The following is a 17,516-nucleotide window of genomic DNA, read 5'->3' on the forward strand; positions in this document are numbered from 1 at the left end:
TTGCCTCACAACCTGGAATTAACATGGATTGTTTGAGGATTTGCTTAATTTAATTTTCAGAACCTGCCCACAACTTTGAAGATTTTTTTTTCTTTTAATTGTGAAGCAAACTACAAATAGGACAAAACAGAAAAAGTCAATGTGCATAACTATTCACCCCCTAAAGTCAATACTTTGTAGAGCTTGCCACATCTTACCACTTGGATTTTTGCCCATTCCTCCTTGCAAAACTGCTCCAACTCTTTGAAGTTGGATGGTTTGCGCTTGTGAACAGCAATCTTGTCAGTCTGACCACAGATTTTCTATTGGATTGAGGTCTGGGCTTTGACTAGGCTGTTCCAACACATTTACATGTTTCCCCTTAAACCACTCAAGTGTTGCTTTACCAGTGTGTTTGGGGTCATTGTCCTGCTGGAAGGTGAACCTCCGTCCTAGCCTCAAATCACACACAGAGTGGTACAGGTTTTGCTCAAGAATATCCCTGTATTTAGCACCATCCATCTTTCCCTCAACTCTGACCAGTTTCCCAGTCCCGACTGCTGAAAAACATCCCCACAGCATGATGCCACCACCATGTTTCACTGTGGGGATGGTGTTCGTTTCTTTTTTTTCTTTTTTGTTTTTTTTTTCTTTTTTGTTTTTCAAAAAGCATATAAAAAGAGGGGGATGGTGTTCTTTGGGTGATGTGATGTTGGGTTTGCGCCAGACATAGCGTTTGATGGCCAAAATTTTCAAATTTGGCAACTTCCTCCATACATTTTGGGAGTCTCCCACATGCCTTTTCGCAAACTCAAAATGTGCCATTTTGTTGTTGTATGGTTAGTGGTGCCTCTTGCTTAGGTGTTGCAGCCTCTGGGGCCTTTCAAAAAGGTGTGTTTATATGTAATGACAGATCATGTGACACTTAGGTTGCACACAGGTGGACATCATTTCATGAATTATGTGACTTCTGAAGGTAATTGGTTGTACCAGAGCTTTTTATTTGCTTCATAACAAAGTGGGTGAATACATGCGCACATGCCAATTATCAGTTTTTTTATTTCTGAAAAATAGTTTTATGTATATATTTTTCTAATTTAACTTCACCAACTTAGACTATTGTGTTCTGATCCATCACATATAATTCAGATTAAAAAAACATTGAACTAAAAGCTGTAATGTAACAAAATAGGTAAAAAGCCAAGGGGGGTGAATACTTTTGCAAGGCACTGTACATACGACAAACGATTGGAGGGGATAAGGGACCATATCCAAGAATTTACTGAAGAAATTGGTATCATTAGTAGTAACCAGCATGGATTTATGAAAGATCGTTATTGGCAGACCAACCTGTTAACATTCTTTGAGGAAGTGAGCTGTAATCTGTATAGAGGAAGGCCTGCGGATGTAGTGCATCGACAAAGCATTTGACGAGCTACCCCATAAATGCCTAATTTACCAATTGATATCATCAACAATAGTGTATGTACCTGTATGGAATATTGGTTACAGGAATGTGTCCAGAGGGTGGTAACAATGTATCTTCTGAATGGTCTGTAGTTGAGTGGGACCAATTTTGTTTAACTTGATAAACAATGTAGAGGTTGGTATAAATAGTTTAGTCCTGCTATTTGCTGATGATATGAAGCTAAGCAGGGCAATAACTTCACAACAGGATATTGAAACTTTTACAGGCTGCATTCACACAGTGTTTTCAGCTTGTAACTTGCCAACAAACAAAATCCCATTCATTTCAATGGCCCCTGTTCACATCTGAGCGTTTTGTCACCTGAAGCAAAGCACCTGAAAAACGCCCTAAGCTCAAAAAAGAACATGAGCTTCTTTGAGGCAGATTACAGGTGGTTTTCTGCCTTTTTACATTGGTGACCTGAACAAAATTGCAATAAAAAAAGTGGCAAAATCGCGGTAAAAATGCGCGTCATTGAAACGCTCAGGTGTGAATGCAGCCACAAGAAAAGGATCAGTCCTAGTTAGACAAACTGAGCAATAGCATGTATAGTCAAGCTGCAGTATGCAAGACCAGCAGACTATTGGCATGCATTAAAAAGGAGTCATACTTGAGAGATAAATCTATAGTTCTACTACTTTACAAAACTCTGGTTCAGCAACATCTTGAGTATGCCATCTAGTTCTGGTGGCCAGGAAGGATGTGCTGGAATTGAAAGGGTCCAGAAAAGGACAACCAATCGCTATCGAGGGGGCTGGAGGACCTCCGTTATTAGGAAAGGCTACACACATTAGGCTTGTTTTCCCTGGAGAAGAGACACTTAAGTGGAGATGATTGCAATATCTAAATGGTGATTCTAGTATAGGGAAAAAACTGTTCAGTCTCGGGTTGCTCAAAAGGATACGTGGTCACTTAATGACATTGGACAAGAAGTGATTTAACCTTAAAGTGGAGTTCCACCCAAAAGTGAAACTTCCGCTTTAAGCACTCCTCGCCACCTAACATGTCACATTTGGCATTTCATTTTTTGTTTGGGGGGGGGGGGGGAGTGGGTACCTGGTTTTGACAGGTACTTCCTGCCCCACTTCCTCCTTCCGCCTTCTCGCCGCCTAGGCAACTCTTCCTCTCATCCTAGGAGGCGGCCCCTCCCTCTCTGCAATCTTCTGGGACACGTTGCAGGTCCCAGAAGATTGCCTGGCCACTAGGAGAGTGCAACACAACTCGTGAATGTGCAGTGCTGTCACAGCTGGGTGCCCACAGTTGCAATGATGGCGCCACGGAGAGGAGCGAGGCTTCAGGAGGCCGCATCGCTGGACAGTGGGACAGGTGAGTGTCTGTTTATTAAAAGTCAGCAACTACACTTTTTTAGCTGCTGATTTTTAATAAACTGAAAAAAACGTGTGAAACTCCACTTTAAAGAGGAGCTCTAGGCTCCTTCAGAGTTTTTTTTAGGTCAGCAGCTACAAATACTGTATTACTGTAGCTGCTGACTTTTAATATTAGGACACTTACCTGTCCAGGAATCCAGCGGTGTCCTCACCCAAGCCGGCTATCGCGAGATGCCGCCTCCATCTCCACTAAGTGATACCAGAAGTGAAACATTGCGGCTTCACAGCCGATTCCCTACTGCGCATGCTCGAAGCAAGCTGCACTCTGTGAATGGGTCGGCTGCAGGGGAAAGAGGAGGGGAGCCAAATTTGCCGCGGAAGTTTAAGCGGGTACCTGTGAAAACCAAATACCTGCGGGTGGGGGGGTTAGGCAGACAAGAGCGGAGTATCCACTTTTGGGTGGATCTCCCATTTAAACTGTGTAAGGGATCCTTTACTGTTACAACAGTAAGGATGTGGAACTTTCACAATCATTCATGTCAGCGGGTAGTGGCAACAATTTAAAAAAAAAACCTTTAGATGGGCATTTTAGTGTAACTAATATACAGGGATATGGGAAGTGTTTGAGAGCTAAATGCATCGACACAATGTCTTCAACTTAACCAACTGTGTAATTGTAGAACATATGTGAGATATTAGGAAGGTAAATCGTAAACATTATAAAACCAGGTATTTTAAAAACTAAAGTTAAATAAGTAAGCAAGTTAGGAGGGAGGGGGCAGAGACTAACTTGCACATTTAGTGAGAGGTCTGCTTTAAGGACTTCCCATTAGGTGATTTTCTTGTTCATCTGCCCTATCTGCATGCTCATTTGTTCACAATACAATTTGTATATCCTCTTATAGAGTGACAAGGAGTCAGAGATCCCACACATGAATGGTGAGAACATGGAGATGGATTCTGATGAGGAGGACTCCGAGGACCCTGAAGAGGAGGATTACCACAGTGGTGAGCCAAGCATCTCTGAGCACCAGGATGATCTTCCAGCTCCATCTGAAGGCACACCAGAATCGGATACCCTAAAGAAGGTAAAGCTCTACTAAATGGGGGTCGTTCTTTTATTTTGCTCAGAAAAGGCCACAAGTAGACCTTTCTAGGTTGTATGCATTACATTTAATAAGACACTGCCACTGGTCTACTGTGGATTAAACCTTGGACAGGACTATTTTTTTTTTTTTTTTTTAACAAATCATTTTTGTAGAATATAGTAGTAATAGTGACATCTGCAGGTAAATTAGTGTACCACATTATTTTTACTACAAATAGAACATATTTAATGTTATAACCATTGCCCAGAATCCATATGCACTATGCCTTGCTCTGCAACATAAGAGACCTCTTTAAAACTTCTCCTAAAAGTTAGGAAAAGCAGTTGTGTTCATACGAACTCATCTCTGGCAGGGTCCCTCTGAAGTATCTTTCTTAATCTAATCTATAAATATACTGACCTTATTAAGTATGTGGGAATGACTAAACTGAGAACAGCTCTTATAAGGTGCCCCGGGCCTTTATTAGGGCAGGGCTAGACAATTCTCAGTCGCCATGACTACTAAAAGAAAACCTGTCTGGTGACCGAGTCATTTAGAGTTGAGCACTACAGACTCTGCTCAGGGATAGCCTGAGGCATGTAGAAGACTGCCAAGGGTGGTGGAGTCGTCACCTCTGTCTGGTATATGCCCGCCACTCATCTGAAACCCCGACTGGTGAGGGAGGCAAGAGGGGGAGAGCCTGCTGGTGTCCTCTGTGGGGTTGGAGCCATAGCTACATCTGGCATAAAAAAGGCTTGTATGTAGTGTGCCATCTGGGGCATTATCCAGCTGTTCAGTGTTATACCTAGAGCACAATTTAGAGGTGCAATATCCATTTATCCATCCATCCAGTGCTACAGTGTTATACCCAATGTCCATTGTTTTATGTATCCAGAGCTACAGTGTTCAGTAATGTTCTGTTCTCCATTTTTTTTTTTTTTTTGTATGTGTCCAGTAATATGTTCACTGTTCTATCGAATATGCATTGTTGTACAATGTTAAACTGTATGTATTCAATTCTCCAATTTTCTGTTCAGTGTACTTTCTGATGTCTTTTGCTACATTCACTGTATGTAATGTTCAGTATTGTGGGATTACATTTGCTCTCCCATCCATTAGTCCTAAACATCCATCTATCGTTTTAGGCACAGCAGCAAGCTAAGTTGGTGGACAGAATGTAGCCACAATCCAGTGAAGTCTTTTCTTTCTTGATTTCCATGGGAAAAGTTGATCTGTGGTGTAAATTGTGTGGCATCCATAAATTCAGTAGTTCTACATTCTGGTGTGTGGCCATTGTGTTCAGAAACCTAATTTCTATTCATATACAAGGATTCATGGTTCCTACCTGTCCTTGTGTTCCTGGGTCCAGGTATTTGGATCATGGCTGGACAATTCTGGTTGCCATAGCAACTCAACAAAACCTTACAAACAGCGTCATTGAAAGCGATTGCTGGTGGAGAGGCAGGCGCTGAAATTCCAGGGTTATTGCTAGGTAAGACCAGCACTGTGTGAGACTTTAGCGGCTAATGTGACTGTATTGACAGCCAGTATTGCACCAGACAGACTGGGTCAAGTCCTGCTGGTGTGTGAGAGAGGCAAATGTAGCTCAGTCTGTCTCTTGCAATACCAGCTGTCAAATACATTCACATTAGCTGCTATGTTCTGACGACATTTAAGCTTAAATATACGATCAGATTTTCGGACGACCGTTCGTCCATTTTTTGTTGCATGCTAGTCTCATGTCGAAAGTGAAGAGGCTACTCCCCATACGAAAATTCTCGTACGACTGAATTCAACTTCAGAAGTGACGTAATGTGTTGAATAGTTTTGTATGTTCTCTTTCGTTTCTGAGCATGCCTAGTCTTGCTCTTATGATTTTTTTCGGGCGAAAACCGTACTAATTAAATGAAAATCGGACATGGAGATCACGTACAACAAAAATTTTATAGTCTGCACATCCAGCTTTTGTTGGACGAAAAATCCGAATCAGTTGTCGGAAGCACCATACTAACGGTCCGAAAATCGTCGGATTGTTCGGGTGAAATTTTGCTTCTGATTTTTGTATCGTGTGTATGGGGCTTTAACCACTTCAGCCCCGGAAGGATTTACCCCCTTCCCGACCAGAGCACTTTTTACAATTTGGCACTGCGTCGCTTTAACTGCTAATTGCGCGGTCATGCAATGCTGTACCCAAACGAAATTTGCATCCTTTTCTTCCCACAAATAGAGCTTTCTTTTAATGTTATTTGATCACCTCTGCGGTTTTTATTTTTTGCGCTATAAACGGGAAAAAAAACTGAAATTTTGAAAAAAAACGACATTTTCTACTTTTTGTTATAAAAAAAAAATCCAATAAACTGAATTTTAGTCATACATTTAGGCCAAAATGTATTCGGCCACATGTCTTTGGTAAAAAAAAATGTCAATAAGCGTATATTTATTGGTTTGCGCAAAAGTTATAGCGTCTACAAACTAGGGTACATTTTCTGTAATTTACACAGCTTTTAGTTTATGACTGCCTATGTCATTTCTTGAGGTGCTAAAATGGCAGGGCAGTATAAACCCTCCCAAATGACCCCATTTTGGAAAGTAGACACCCCAAGCTATTGTCTGAGAGGCATGGTGAGTATTTTGCAGCTCTCATTTGTTTTTGAAAATGAAGAAAGACAAGAGAAAACCTTTTTTTTTTTTTTTTTTTTTTTCAATTTTCAAAACTTTGTGACAAAAAGTGAGGTCTGCAAAATACTCACTATACCTCTCCGCAAATAGCTTGGGGTGTCTACTTTCCAAAATGGGGTCATTTGGGGGGGGGGGGGGGGTTGTCACCTGGGTATTCCATGGCCTCCGAAACTGTGATAGGCAATGAAGAGTGAAATCAAAAATTTATGCCCTTAGAAAGCCTGAAGGCGGTGATTGGTTTTCAGGGTCCCGTGCGCGGCTAGGCTCCCAAAAAGTCTCACACATGTGGTATCCCAGTACTCAGGAGAAGCAACAGAATGTATTTTGGGGCGTAATTTCACATATTCCCATGGCATGTTTGAGCAATATATCATTTAGTGACAACTTTGTGCAAAAAAAAAAAAAAAAAATTCTTTTTCCCGCAACTTGTGTCACAATATAAAATATTCCATGGACTCGACCTGCCTCTCAGCACATGGCTTGGGGTGTCTACTTTCCAAAATGGGGTCATTTGGGGGGGTTGAACTGTCCTGGCATTTTATGCACACCATTTAGAAGCTTATGTCACACATCACCCACTCTTCTAACCACTTGAAGACAAAGCCCTTTCTGACACTTTTTGTTTACATGAAAAAATTTTTTTTTTTTTTGCAAGAAAATTACTTTGAACCCCCAAACATTATATATATTTTTTTAAAGCAAATGCCCTACAGATTAAAATGGTGGGTGTTTCATTTTTTTTTTCACACAGTATTTGCGCAGCGATTCTTCAAAAGCATTTTTTGGGGAAAAAAACACACTTTTTAAAATTTTAATGCACTAAAGCACACTATATTGCCCAAATGTTTGATGAAATAAAAAAGATGATCTTAGGCCGAGTACTTGGATACCAAACATGACATGCTTTAAAATTGCGCACAAACATGCAGTGGCAACAAAATAAATACATTTTTAAAAGCCTTTAAAATCCTTTACAGGTTACCACTTTAGATTTACAGAGGAGGTCTACTGCTAAAATTACTACCCTCGATCTGACCTTCGCGGTGATACCTCACATGCATGGTGCAATTGCTGTTTACATTTGACGCCAGACCGACGCTTGCGTTCGCCTTAGCGCAAGAGCAGGGGGGGACAGGTGCTTTTTATTTTTTTCTTTTTTTTTTTTCTTTATTATTTTTTTTGCTTTTTTATCTTATTTTTAAACTGTTCCTTTCATTTTTATTTTTTTTTAATCATTTTTATTGTTATCTCATGGAATGTAAATAATCCCCTATGATAGCAATAGGTAGTGACAGGTACTCTTTTTTTGAAAAAATTGGGGTCTATTAGACCCTAGATCTCTCCCCTGCCCTCAAAGCATCAGATCAGTGTGATAAAAATGCTTTCCCAATTTCCCAATGGCACTGTTTACATCCGGCAAAATCTAAGTCATGAAATGCTCGTAGCTTCCGGTTTCTTAGGCCATAGAGATGTTTGGAGCCACTCTGGTCTCTGATAAGCTCTATGGTCAGCTGGCTGAATCACCGGCTGCATTCTCAGGTTCCCTGTTGAGACAGGAGAGCCAGAGAAAAACACGGAAGACGGCGGGGGTGGGGGTGGGGGGCATTCCCTCCCACTGCTTGTAAAAGCAGTCTAGAGGCTAATTAGACGCTAGGATTGCTTTTGCATGAAAGCCGACCGCTGGCTGAAAAGAATGGTACCAAGATGATACCTAAACCTGCAGGCATCTTTCTGGTATAACCACTCAGTCGTGAATTGCGTACCTGAAGACAAAAAAAGGGTTAACAATAAAACACAGTAAACGGTAAAGTATAAAAAATTGCATACCTGAAAAGCAATCATGATAAAACATAATAACAATAAAACATTGCAGAATAGAATACAGTAAAAAAGAGCAGAACAATAGAGAGAGAGAGAGAGAGAGAGAACAATGAAACGACAACTATTTTTTTTGTAACTTTTATAACTGTAACCGGTTCCAGGTTCGCGTCTCTCAAAATGTGATGGCATCTTTGGAGACCCTGTGAAAGTGTGTCTAGTCTGTGCAATGCTGTACCCTACGCTAATACTCAACTAGTGTATGGTAGCGTTCAAAACATTCACCAATGCAAAGACCAGGATTGTCATGACAGGAGGGACAATAATAGTGGGTGTCACGCCTATATCCGCGCTTGCTGCAGACACAACATCTTCTTTGGGGGGGTTTGTTGGGTAGGGGTACTCGGGAGGACATAAAGAAAATGCCTCTCATGCAGCCGACTGCATTTGGTTGGGGATGTGAATGGGGGAAGTACGGGTGCTGCAGAAGTGGTGGGTTCCCAATTAGGATTGGCGAATGCAGCAGGAAGGGAACTATGGGCACGACGGGCCTGTTTGTCTTCTTCTTGGTGGCAGCTACTTCTGCTTGCCACCTCACCAGCTTGAACTGCATTTATGGGACTCACCACGTCACCAAGTGTTACTGCAGTGCTGGTTTGACTACGACCAGGGTGTACTAGGCCGCTGGTGCTTGCCAGTTCACCAAAATGCTACCAAAAAAAACCTGTTAGCGATCGCAGGGATCAGGCCTGACTCTGTGAACGCTGCATTTATGCGTTTAGTGTTTTGTAAGTGACAGTGATCGATTGATACTGCACTTGGGTGGGCTGGGCTGGGCCGGGCGGAGGGGCAAAATGCAGGTGCTAGCAGGTATTTGGGCTGATCCCGCTAACACTGCGTTTTTGGGAACCCTAAACTGCTGGGGACGCTAGTATAGATCTGATCGGATCAGATATTGGTCCGTTCAGATACTATACCACTAAGGGAGGTGTACGGTGCGTGCGTGGGTGTTAGCGGTACTGGCGCTAACCTGACGCTGCCTGGGGCTGGTGCTTGCCAGTTCACCAAAACGCTACCAAAAAAACTGTTAGCGATCGCAGGGATCAGGCCTGACTCTGCGAATGCTGCAGTTATGTGTTTAGTGTTTTGTAAATGACAGTGATCGATCGATACTGCACTTGGGTGGGCTGGGCCGGGCGGAGGGGCAAAACGCAGGTGCTAGCAGGTATCTGGGCTGATCCCGCTAACACTGCGTTTTTGGGAACCCTAAACTGCTGGGGACGCTAGTATAGATCTGATCGGATCAGATATTGATCCGTTTAGATACTATACCACTAAGGGAGGCGTATGCTGCGTGCGTGGGTGTTAGCGGTACTGGCGCTAATCTGACGCTGCCTGGGGCGACACATATCACCGCCGGGCGATCAGGGGGCTAGACCTTTATTCGGTAATAAACGGCGGGTGCCCTGACACTATAAAAAATAAACGAACTAACCAGCGTCACCCGTAACAGTTATACGATAATCACTGGTGAAAAGGTTAACTAGGGGGCAATCAAGGGGTTAAAACATTTATTAGGTAGTATATGGGGGTCCCTGACGCTATAAAACGCTGACGGCGAACCTAAATATTTATCTCCCTAACTAGCGTCACCAGTGACACTAATACAGCGATCAGAAAAGCGATCGCTTAGTGACACTGGCGACGGGGGGTGATCAAGGGGTTAAAACTTTATTGGGGGGTTAGGGGTGTACCCTAGACCTAAAGTGGGCTAATAATAACTGCCCTACCACACTAACTGTCACAAACTGACACCAATGCAGTAATCAAAAAAAAAAAAAGCTGCTTGTTGTCAGTGTGACGGGGGGGGGGGATTGGGGGTGTATTGTATGCCTGGCATGTTCTACTGTGTGTGTTGTGCACTCACTCGGATGTCTTCTCTCCTCGGCGCTGGAACGGAAAATACCAAGCTGAGGAGAGATGACATCATTTCCTCTGCTGCTGTTTAGCATACAGCAGCAGAGGAAGAATCTGATTGGCTGGGAGCGATCGCGAGGGGGGGGGGGGCACGAATGGATGGTCTCCCCCTCACCTCTCATCGCTCCCAGACAGAAGCCGACCACCTCGTGATTCTGCCTGCCCGTGCCATTCTGCCGCAGTATATCTACGTGAGGCGGTTGGCAAGTGGTTAAAGTGTTACTAAACCCACAACAGTAAAATCAGTCTGCATATGCAGTAAAGCATACTTGTTATACTCACCGTGGAACCTAAGGGGTTAATCCTCTGCATTGTGTAAAAAGTCTGTTTGATTCTGTCTTCTCTGATCATCGTTTTCTTCCACAGTCCCTAATTCATCTCCTAATCCACAGCCTTTGGAATCACTCTGCACATGCTCATTTTAGTGTGTATTGCTAGATAGTTTTTTTTTTTTTTCCTTGGGAGGGTGCATGTGATTGGCACAGGTACTATCAGTACTGTCAAGACAGAGGGTCAGGGGTTCTGCAGCCTCGAAGGACAGTCGGATGAGAATGAAAACTCCTCCTACAAGCTTTAAGTAGACACTGATAGAAGTCACAAGACTGCTATATACTGCTGATGAGAAAAGGTATTTAGCAGGCTTAAATTAACTAAAATAATTGCATTACCATCATCTGTGTACTGTGGGAGACCAGATATAGTGAATGCAAGGTCCTGGGTTTAGTAACATTTTAATGACAGCCTGTACATTTCACCTGCAGGACCATGACTTTTCTGTGCTTTGAGAGACGAGTGCAGCTACTACAATGCAGACAAGTCATGAGGAGTGCGGAGTGGTGAGAGGGTGCCTCCTCCAGCTCAACTGGCTTTTCTGTTATAAGCCTCCTCGTCGTCTTGAGTGTAATGGTGCTAGATTAATTACTTCAGGCATAATAAATCAGATGCAGAGCACTGTTATTTCTTTAACTGGTACCAGTGTGTAGCAGATTGACAAATCTGGTACTCGAAGCAGTGAGTACCAGAGCTCCAGGATCTGCACTTAGTGAAGATACATGTTTGGAGACCAGTGAGTTTTTATTTTTTTTAACACCGTTATATGCTGCAACTATCAGTTGAAGACACTGGCAAACAAAGCTCTTAGGACAGCCTATGGAATCCCTCCTACTCCCTGCAATCCTTTGTTTTGTTTCATATTGTTCGTAGCTGATGGATGACCTCTCATTACTGGCAACAAGTTTCTGGCTTATGATTCCGATTTATATTGTAAGATTGAAGGCTTCATTTAGTTTTTCACATAGTCAGTGCCAGTGTGCCAATAGGATTGTAGCTTTTGTACTGGTATTCCCTCAGCTGTGTTTTGGGGAACTGTACAAGGACCCCTCTGGCATTTAATGCTGCCTCCGACACTGTTTGGCACTAACCCTGGGTACAGCAGTACAACACACCTGCAGAGTGGTCTATAGGTCCAAGGCAGAGGCGATCTGAATATCGATAGTTCAGTCCCTGATGACCCTCCCCATGGAACAAAAGGTATGCCCTTTGGAAGTGCCCCTTCCCCTGTAGGGTCCCCTCCAACCTTCTAGCACCTGTTTTTTTCTACAGGAAGTACATTAACCCCCCTATCTTCAGTCACCATTGTAAGCCCCTTGCTCTCAAAGACTGCAGATGGGCACACTACAGCTCCAACTACTGCTACTCTCCTCCAGGTTGTGACTCAGGTCTCCGCATCAGCCTTTACTGGGTTATCCAACAGCATTTCTTGCCTCAACAAATCCATTACAATTCTGGTTAAGGATGTCCCAGTCTTCCAAGTCCTGGTGGACAAACTCTTAGAGATTCTCCAACGGTGGTGTCTATGGCTGTTTGCCATACACTGGCAGTCTGGGCCAAGCACATAGTGAGCAATCCTGAATCAGTACTGATGGATCCTTTAGTATTGCACAAACTTAAGCTCCTGCCAGTAGCTTTGTGCTGCTGTGTAAGTGTGTATGTGGTTTGGTGGACTCCCTACCCCAAAAATTTTACTTATTATTTCTTTGACTTACCTCTCACGAAGTCTATCGTACTTTTGAAAGCCTACTTTACAAGGCACGGAAGAATCGCCCTGGATCAGTGGTTCTCAACTCCTGTCCTCAGGACCCACTAACAGGCCAGGTTTGTAAGATAACTGAAATACATCATAGGTGATATAATTTACTGCTCGAGTGATTGCAGTATTCTAGTCTGCATCTCCCCATGGTAATACATAAAATCTGACCTGTTAGTGGGTTCTGAGGACCACTGCCATTGATGATACTCCTTGGGGCATATCCTGTCCTCCTCCAGTCTTCCACCCTCTTGGTAAATCTGTCTTGTTTTTGGATCTTAATTTGGTCTTGTTTTACAGAAGCCTCCCTTTGAACATATTTGGGATGTTCCCTTAGCCAACCTTACTTGTAAGGTAGTTTCCTTTTGTGGCTATCACATTAGCAAGGTGGCTCTCAGAATTGGCAGCCTTTTCTTGTAAAGACCCCTTCCTTGTTCTTCATAAGGCCTCATTTCTCCCCTAAGAGATCTCTCTGCATCCTTTCGATGTAGTACATGCAGTGTGAGTTTATGTTCGGCTACTCTTTGTCAACAGGCTACCAACAAGCTCTTGCATGGACTGTCCTGCATCATGTAACACCATTTCTAGGTGGATTGGACAGGTTTTCACTAAGGTTTATGCTTTGAATGATAGGAATACTCGTTTCCCTATTAAAGTCCCACTCTTGTGCTGAGGTACTAGATCCTGTTCTTTGACTTAGGAACCTGGTTCCCTTGTTTTGGACCTGATAGCTTTGCATGCTGTGATGCCCTTCCCTCGGGTGTTTTGCTGGAAGTATGCTGTGGTCCACATTTAAGAGTCCCTGTCATGTACTGTACAATTAAGAAATAATAATTTTGTAGTTGCCTATAAAATCCTTTTCTTTGGAGTAGAGCTGCACAATTAACTGTTAAAAGATCGTGATCTTGATTCAACCCCCCTCACAATCTTAACCTGAGATTTCCTCGATTCTATGTGACAAGTGCAGAGCAGCTCAGAGCTGTCAAAAAAAAAAAAAAAAAAAGCCGGCAAGGTTTCTTAACATTCCTCAGAATATACCTCTCCATTCTTTTAGATCAAAGGAATGAACTTCTCTGTGTAAAGGAGGTCAGTTTAACCACATAAAGACCAAACCTTTTTCTGACTAGTTTACAAGCTTAAATCAGTATTTTCTGCTAGAACCCCCAAATATAAATATATATATAATATATTATATATATATATATATATATATATATATATATATATATTTTTTTTTTTTTAGCAGAGACCCTAGACTAGAGAATAAAATGGCAGTTGTTGCAATATTTTGTCACACTGTATTTGTGCAGCGGTCTTTCAAATGCGTTTTTTTTTTGGGAAAAAATACTCTTCGATTAATTAAAAAAAAAAAAAAACTTAGCCCAATTTTTTTGTATAATGTGAAAGATGATGCTAAGTTGTGAGAATCGTGAGTGAATCGTGATCTTTATTCTAAGCAAAAAAATAGATTCTCATTTTAGCCAGAATTGTGCAGCTGTACTTTGGAATATAGTACAGCACACCTTTCACCCCTTTGTTCTGGTGTGTTTGCTTGCTAAAAAATTGAGGGTTGCTGGAAGCCACATTCCTCACCTAAAAGTGGCAGCATATGACCCAAACTCAAGATTTAAAGGAGCGTGCGTCCTGTATTGCATGTCAAGATAAGGATTTTACAGGTAAGTAAAAAAAAAAATCCTTATATTTTGTGGCAGGACTACAGGGGCACAGTATGACACATTGTGGACCTGTTTTCACTTTAGTTCTACTGCTAAAGTACTGTAATTTGTTCTGTGTTTTATTGTTAAAATAAAGTCTGGTCAAAATTAACAGAACAAATATTTTGCTTTTAACTGTTGCTAACTATGTATTTTTCAGCTGCCTATAATATAGTTATACAGTATGTAGTGTTGGCTGGAATTATGGAATATCTTAATACATGTCAGCATTGCATTACAGTTATTACTTTCTGTATAAAAAGAATTTAGCCTTCTAAAAGAAGTTACCGGCGTAAAGCTGGCTATATAATATACAATTTTATTATTCAATTATCTTTAGATTTACCTTCAACTATGTATTGCAAGGGCCTGCCTGATTACATACAAATTGAAAGTGTTTAGGTGTGATCTCATATGTTAGTTTTGGAAAATCTAAAGGAAAGTTGTACAAGAAAATTATATAATGTATGGCCAGGGTAAGCCAGAGTTAAATTTACAGACGCTCCATCCACAGCCAAAATACACTGTTTAGAATGAAGCCCAGCCTTTTAAGCCCCAGGAAAGGAGAAAGAGATACATTTGTGCTTTTGACTTATTTAGCTTTTTCTCTAATGTGTATCAACGTATGAAAAAAAAAAAACCCGATGCAAGTGTGTGTAATAATAAATGTATTTATATTTTTTATATGTATAAATATATAGTGACAAGAAAAATTATGTGAACCCACTGGAATTAGGTTTTCTGCAGTAATTTGCCATAAAATGTGATCTGATCCTCATCCAAGTCACTCACAACAATAGACAAACACAACATGCTAAGGCTGATAACACACAATTTTAATTTCTCGTGTCCTTATTGAACACACCCGTTACACATTAACAGTGCGGAAGGAAAAAGGTAAGTGAACCCTTGGAATTAAAGTGGTTGTAAACCATGTTACGCCACTTTTACCTACAGCTAAGCCTATAACAGGGCTTACCGGTAGGTACCTTGAATACCTTCAAAACTTGCATTGTTTAGGAGATATTCAGTATATGCGTTGCTGCAGACGTGATCGGCGCACTGAAGAAACGGGCTGCTGGTGCAGTTTCTTCAGTAGCTTTGCCATGACCAGCAGCTCCCGCACGCATGCGTTTTACCCCCGAGGTGTACAACCTCTTTAATAGCTTCTCAAACCTCTTTTAGTAGCAATGACTTTAAGCAAGCGCTTTCGGTAGCTCTGAATCAGACCTTACAAAACTGCTTCAGCTCAGACACATATTTAAACTTGAGTATTCATTTTCCCCTTGATTATTGGTTCAGGCCATGAGGCAGGGAAGCATGCCCAAATCATGATGTTCCCTCCACTATACCTCACCATTGGAATTATGCTGTGCACTTTTTGCGCCATACATAGTGCTGAGTATTCTTCCCAGACAATTTAAGGTTTGTTTCATCAGTCCACAAAACTTTTTCCCAGTAGCACTGCGCTTTGCCAAGGTGCTTTTTGGCAAACTTCAGGCATGCAGCAATGTGTTTTTTTCGGAGCGCAGCGGCTCTGTGGTGTTTTTGCCATGTACACCCTGCTGTGGTACACTCATGAATATGGATGTGGCAGTTCCAGTGATGTCTTCAAGCCTTTAACAGTTACTTGTGTTTTTTTTTTCTTTGTGCATTGCCCCCTTCTAGGAACAGTAGTCACAGTACTAAACTGTCTCCATTTATAGACCAGCTGTCTGTCGACTGGTGGATGCCTAAATACTTTGAAATTGCTTTGTATCCCTTTTCAGCCTTATGCAAATCAACTACTTTTGATTGTATGTCTTCAGAGAGCTCCTCTTTGCAAAGCATGGTTCATATCAGCTGATACTACTTATGAACAGCAATCTTAAAATGTTTGAATTTCTTTTACCAATCAAAGTAGCTCAAAACCAAACCCATTTCATTAACCTTAAGGTTTTCAAGATAAACTGCGCCCACACTTGAACTCCTACCACTGCGCTCTAGGATAAACTCATTCTGATGTGCACAGCTGCCACTTAATGTGATTAATCTGTGAATAGTATTTAAATCTCTATTAAACCATAAAATAGTGAAAAAAATAGTGGCGCTAAATTAAACTAATCAAAAACACAAACTCTCTAAGAGTATACAATGTGTCAACATATATCAAAAACTATTAATGGGACTAGTTTTAGGGACTTTAATTGAAGGTATGACCTGGTAAGGTCAGTTCTTCCATCCCTCGGGACTTTAATTGAAATTGTGGCCCGGTAAGGTCACAAATTTCCATCCCTGTATAAATCAAAAGGAGAAGGGGGACAAGAGGGTGGGACTTTAAATGAATCTCGTGGTTGCAAAGAGGTAATTGGTGAACATGTTGGTATTTTAATGGTTGCCATGGGGTACAAACAGAAATATATAAAGACATAATAAAATATTGCATGGTTAATGCAGTACATCTTGGTTACAACATGAGTATCATGAAAAACAATGGCAAGCAAACATTGATAGGTGGCAATAATGAATGGCAGCTCAACGCGTTTTGTGGCTAGAAGGCCACTCGTCAGGAGCCAGCACTTGATATATCTAGAGGTAAAAAATGATAGTATAAATTTATAATAATTTATAATTATAATAATTGCACAAGGTAATACCCCGTATCGATTGCATGTTAACTTACTCAAGTTCATATGATGGTGGCGTGGTGCCGAGTCTCACGTGCCATCCGATTGTTGTCCCCACCGAAAACCGCGGCGGGCTATACAGTGGATGCACCCCAGGGGCCCCAACCAGGCCGGGCATGGGACTGAGGTAACCTGTTGGAGAGTGTAAAAGAGGGTGAACCAAGGTTCACAATAGGGAATGATGTGAGGAAAGGGAAAGGAGGGGAGAGGATGTAGAAGGATGAACAGGATGAGTGTCCCCAGTGAGGGGAAGAGGTGGGGATGAAAGGAGTGAAAGGGTGAGCATGACTGGATACCTGTGGTGAGGAGCGAAGAGTGGAATGAAAACTGGACTGTGTATGACCCGAAGTGAAGCCTTGTGTGCCATGAGCCGCCCGGAGGAACCCAATAGATAAAGCCACCACAGGAATGCCCACATGCGTCACACCGCGTAGTACGACAGGGGGAGGAGCAAGGCAAGTCAGGCATGGAATGTCCAGCCCGTCTGCGTCACAGCCCTCCGTCCATGTAACTCCCACGTCCCTGAACGTGACGGCGCCTGTGGGACAACAGTCGGATGGCACGTGAGGCTTGGCACCATGCCACCATCATATGAACTCGAGTAAGTTAACTTGCAATCGATACGGGGGTATTGCCTGTACCCCCCCCCCCCCCCCCCCCGTTCATATGTTACCTCTAGATATATCAAGTGCTGGCTCCTGACGAGTGGCCT

At 42.2% G+C, this 17,516-nt stretch overlaps 1 protein-coding gene across 17 annotated transcripts in view; it reads left to right on the top strand.

Annotated features, from left to right (window-relative positions):
- The window catches only part of EHMT1 (euchromatic histone lysine methyltransferase 1), a 259,917-nt gene that overhangs the window by 97,911 nt on the left and 144,490 nt on the right, over positions 1-17,516 (top strand). For all 17 annotated transcript variants that reach the window (XM_073599701.1, XM_073599700.1, XM_073599703.1 and 14 more), the window contains exon 6: positions 3,681-3,863. In XM_073599701.1, coding sequence (XP_073455802.1) covers positions 3,681-3,863 — 183 coding nt within the window. The remainder of the gene's footprint in view (positions 1-3,680; positions 3,864-17,516) is intronic.

Source organism: Aquarana catesbeiana, linkage group LG09 (genome assembly GCF_042186555.1).
Source record: "Aquarana catesbeiana isolate 2022-GZ linkage group LG09, ASM4218655v1, whole genome shotgun sequence".
NCBI lineage: Eukaryota > Metazoa > Chordata > Amphibia > Anura > Ranidae > Aquarana > Aquarana catesbeiana.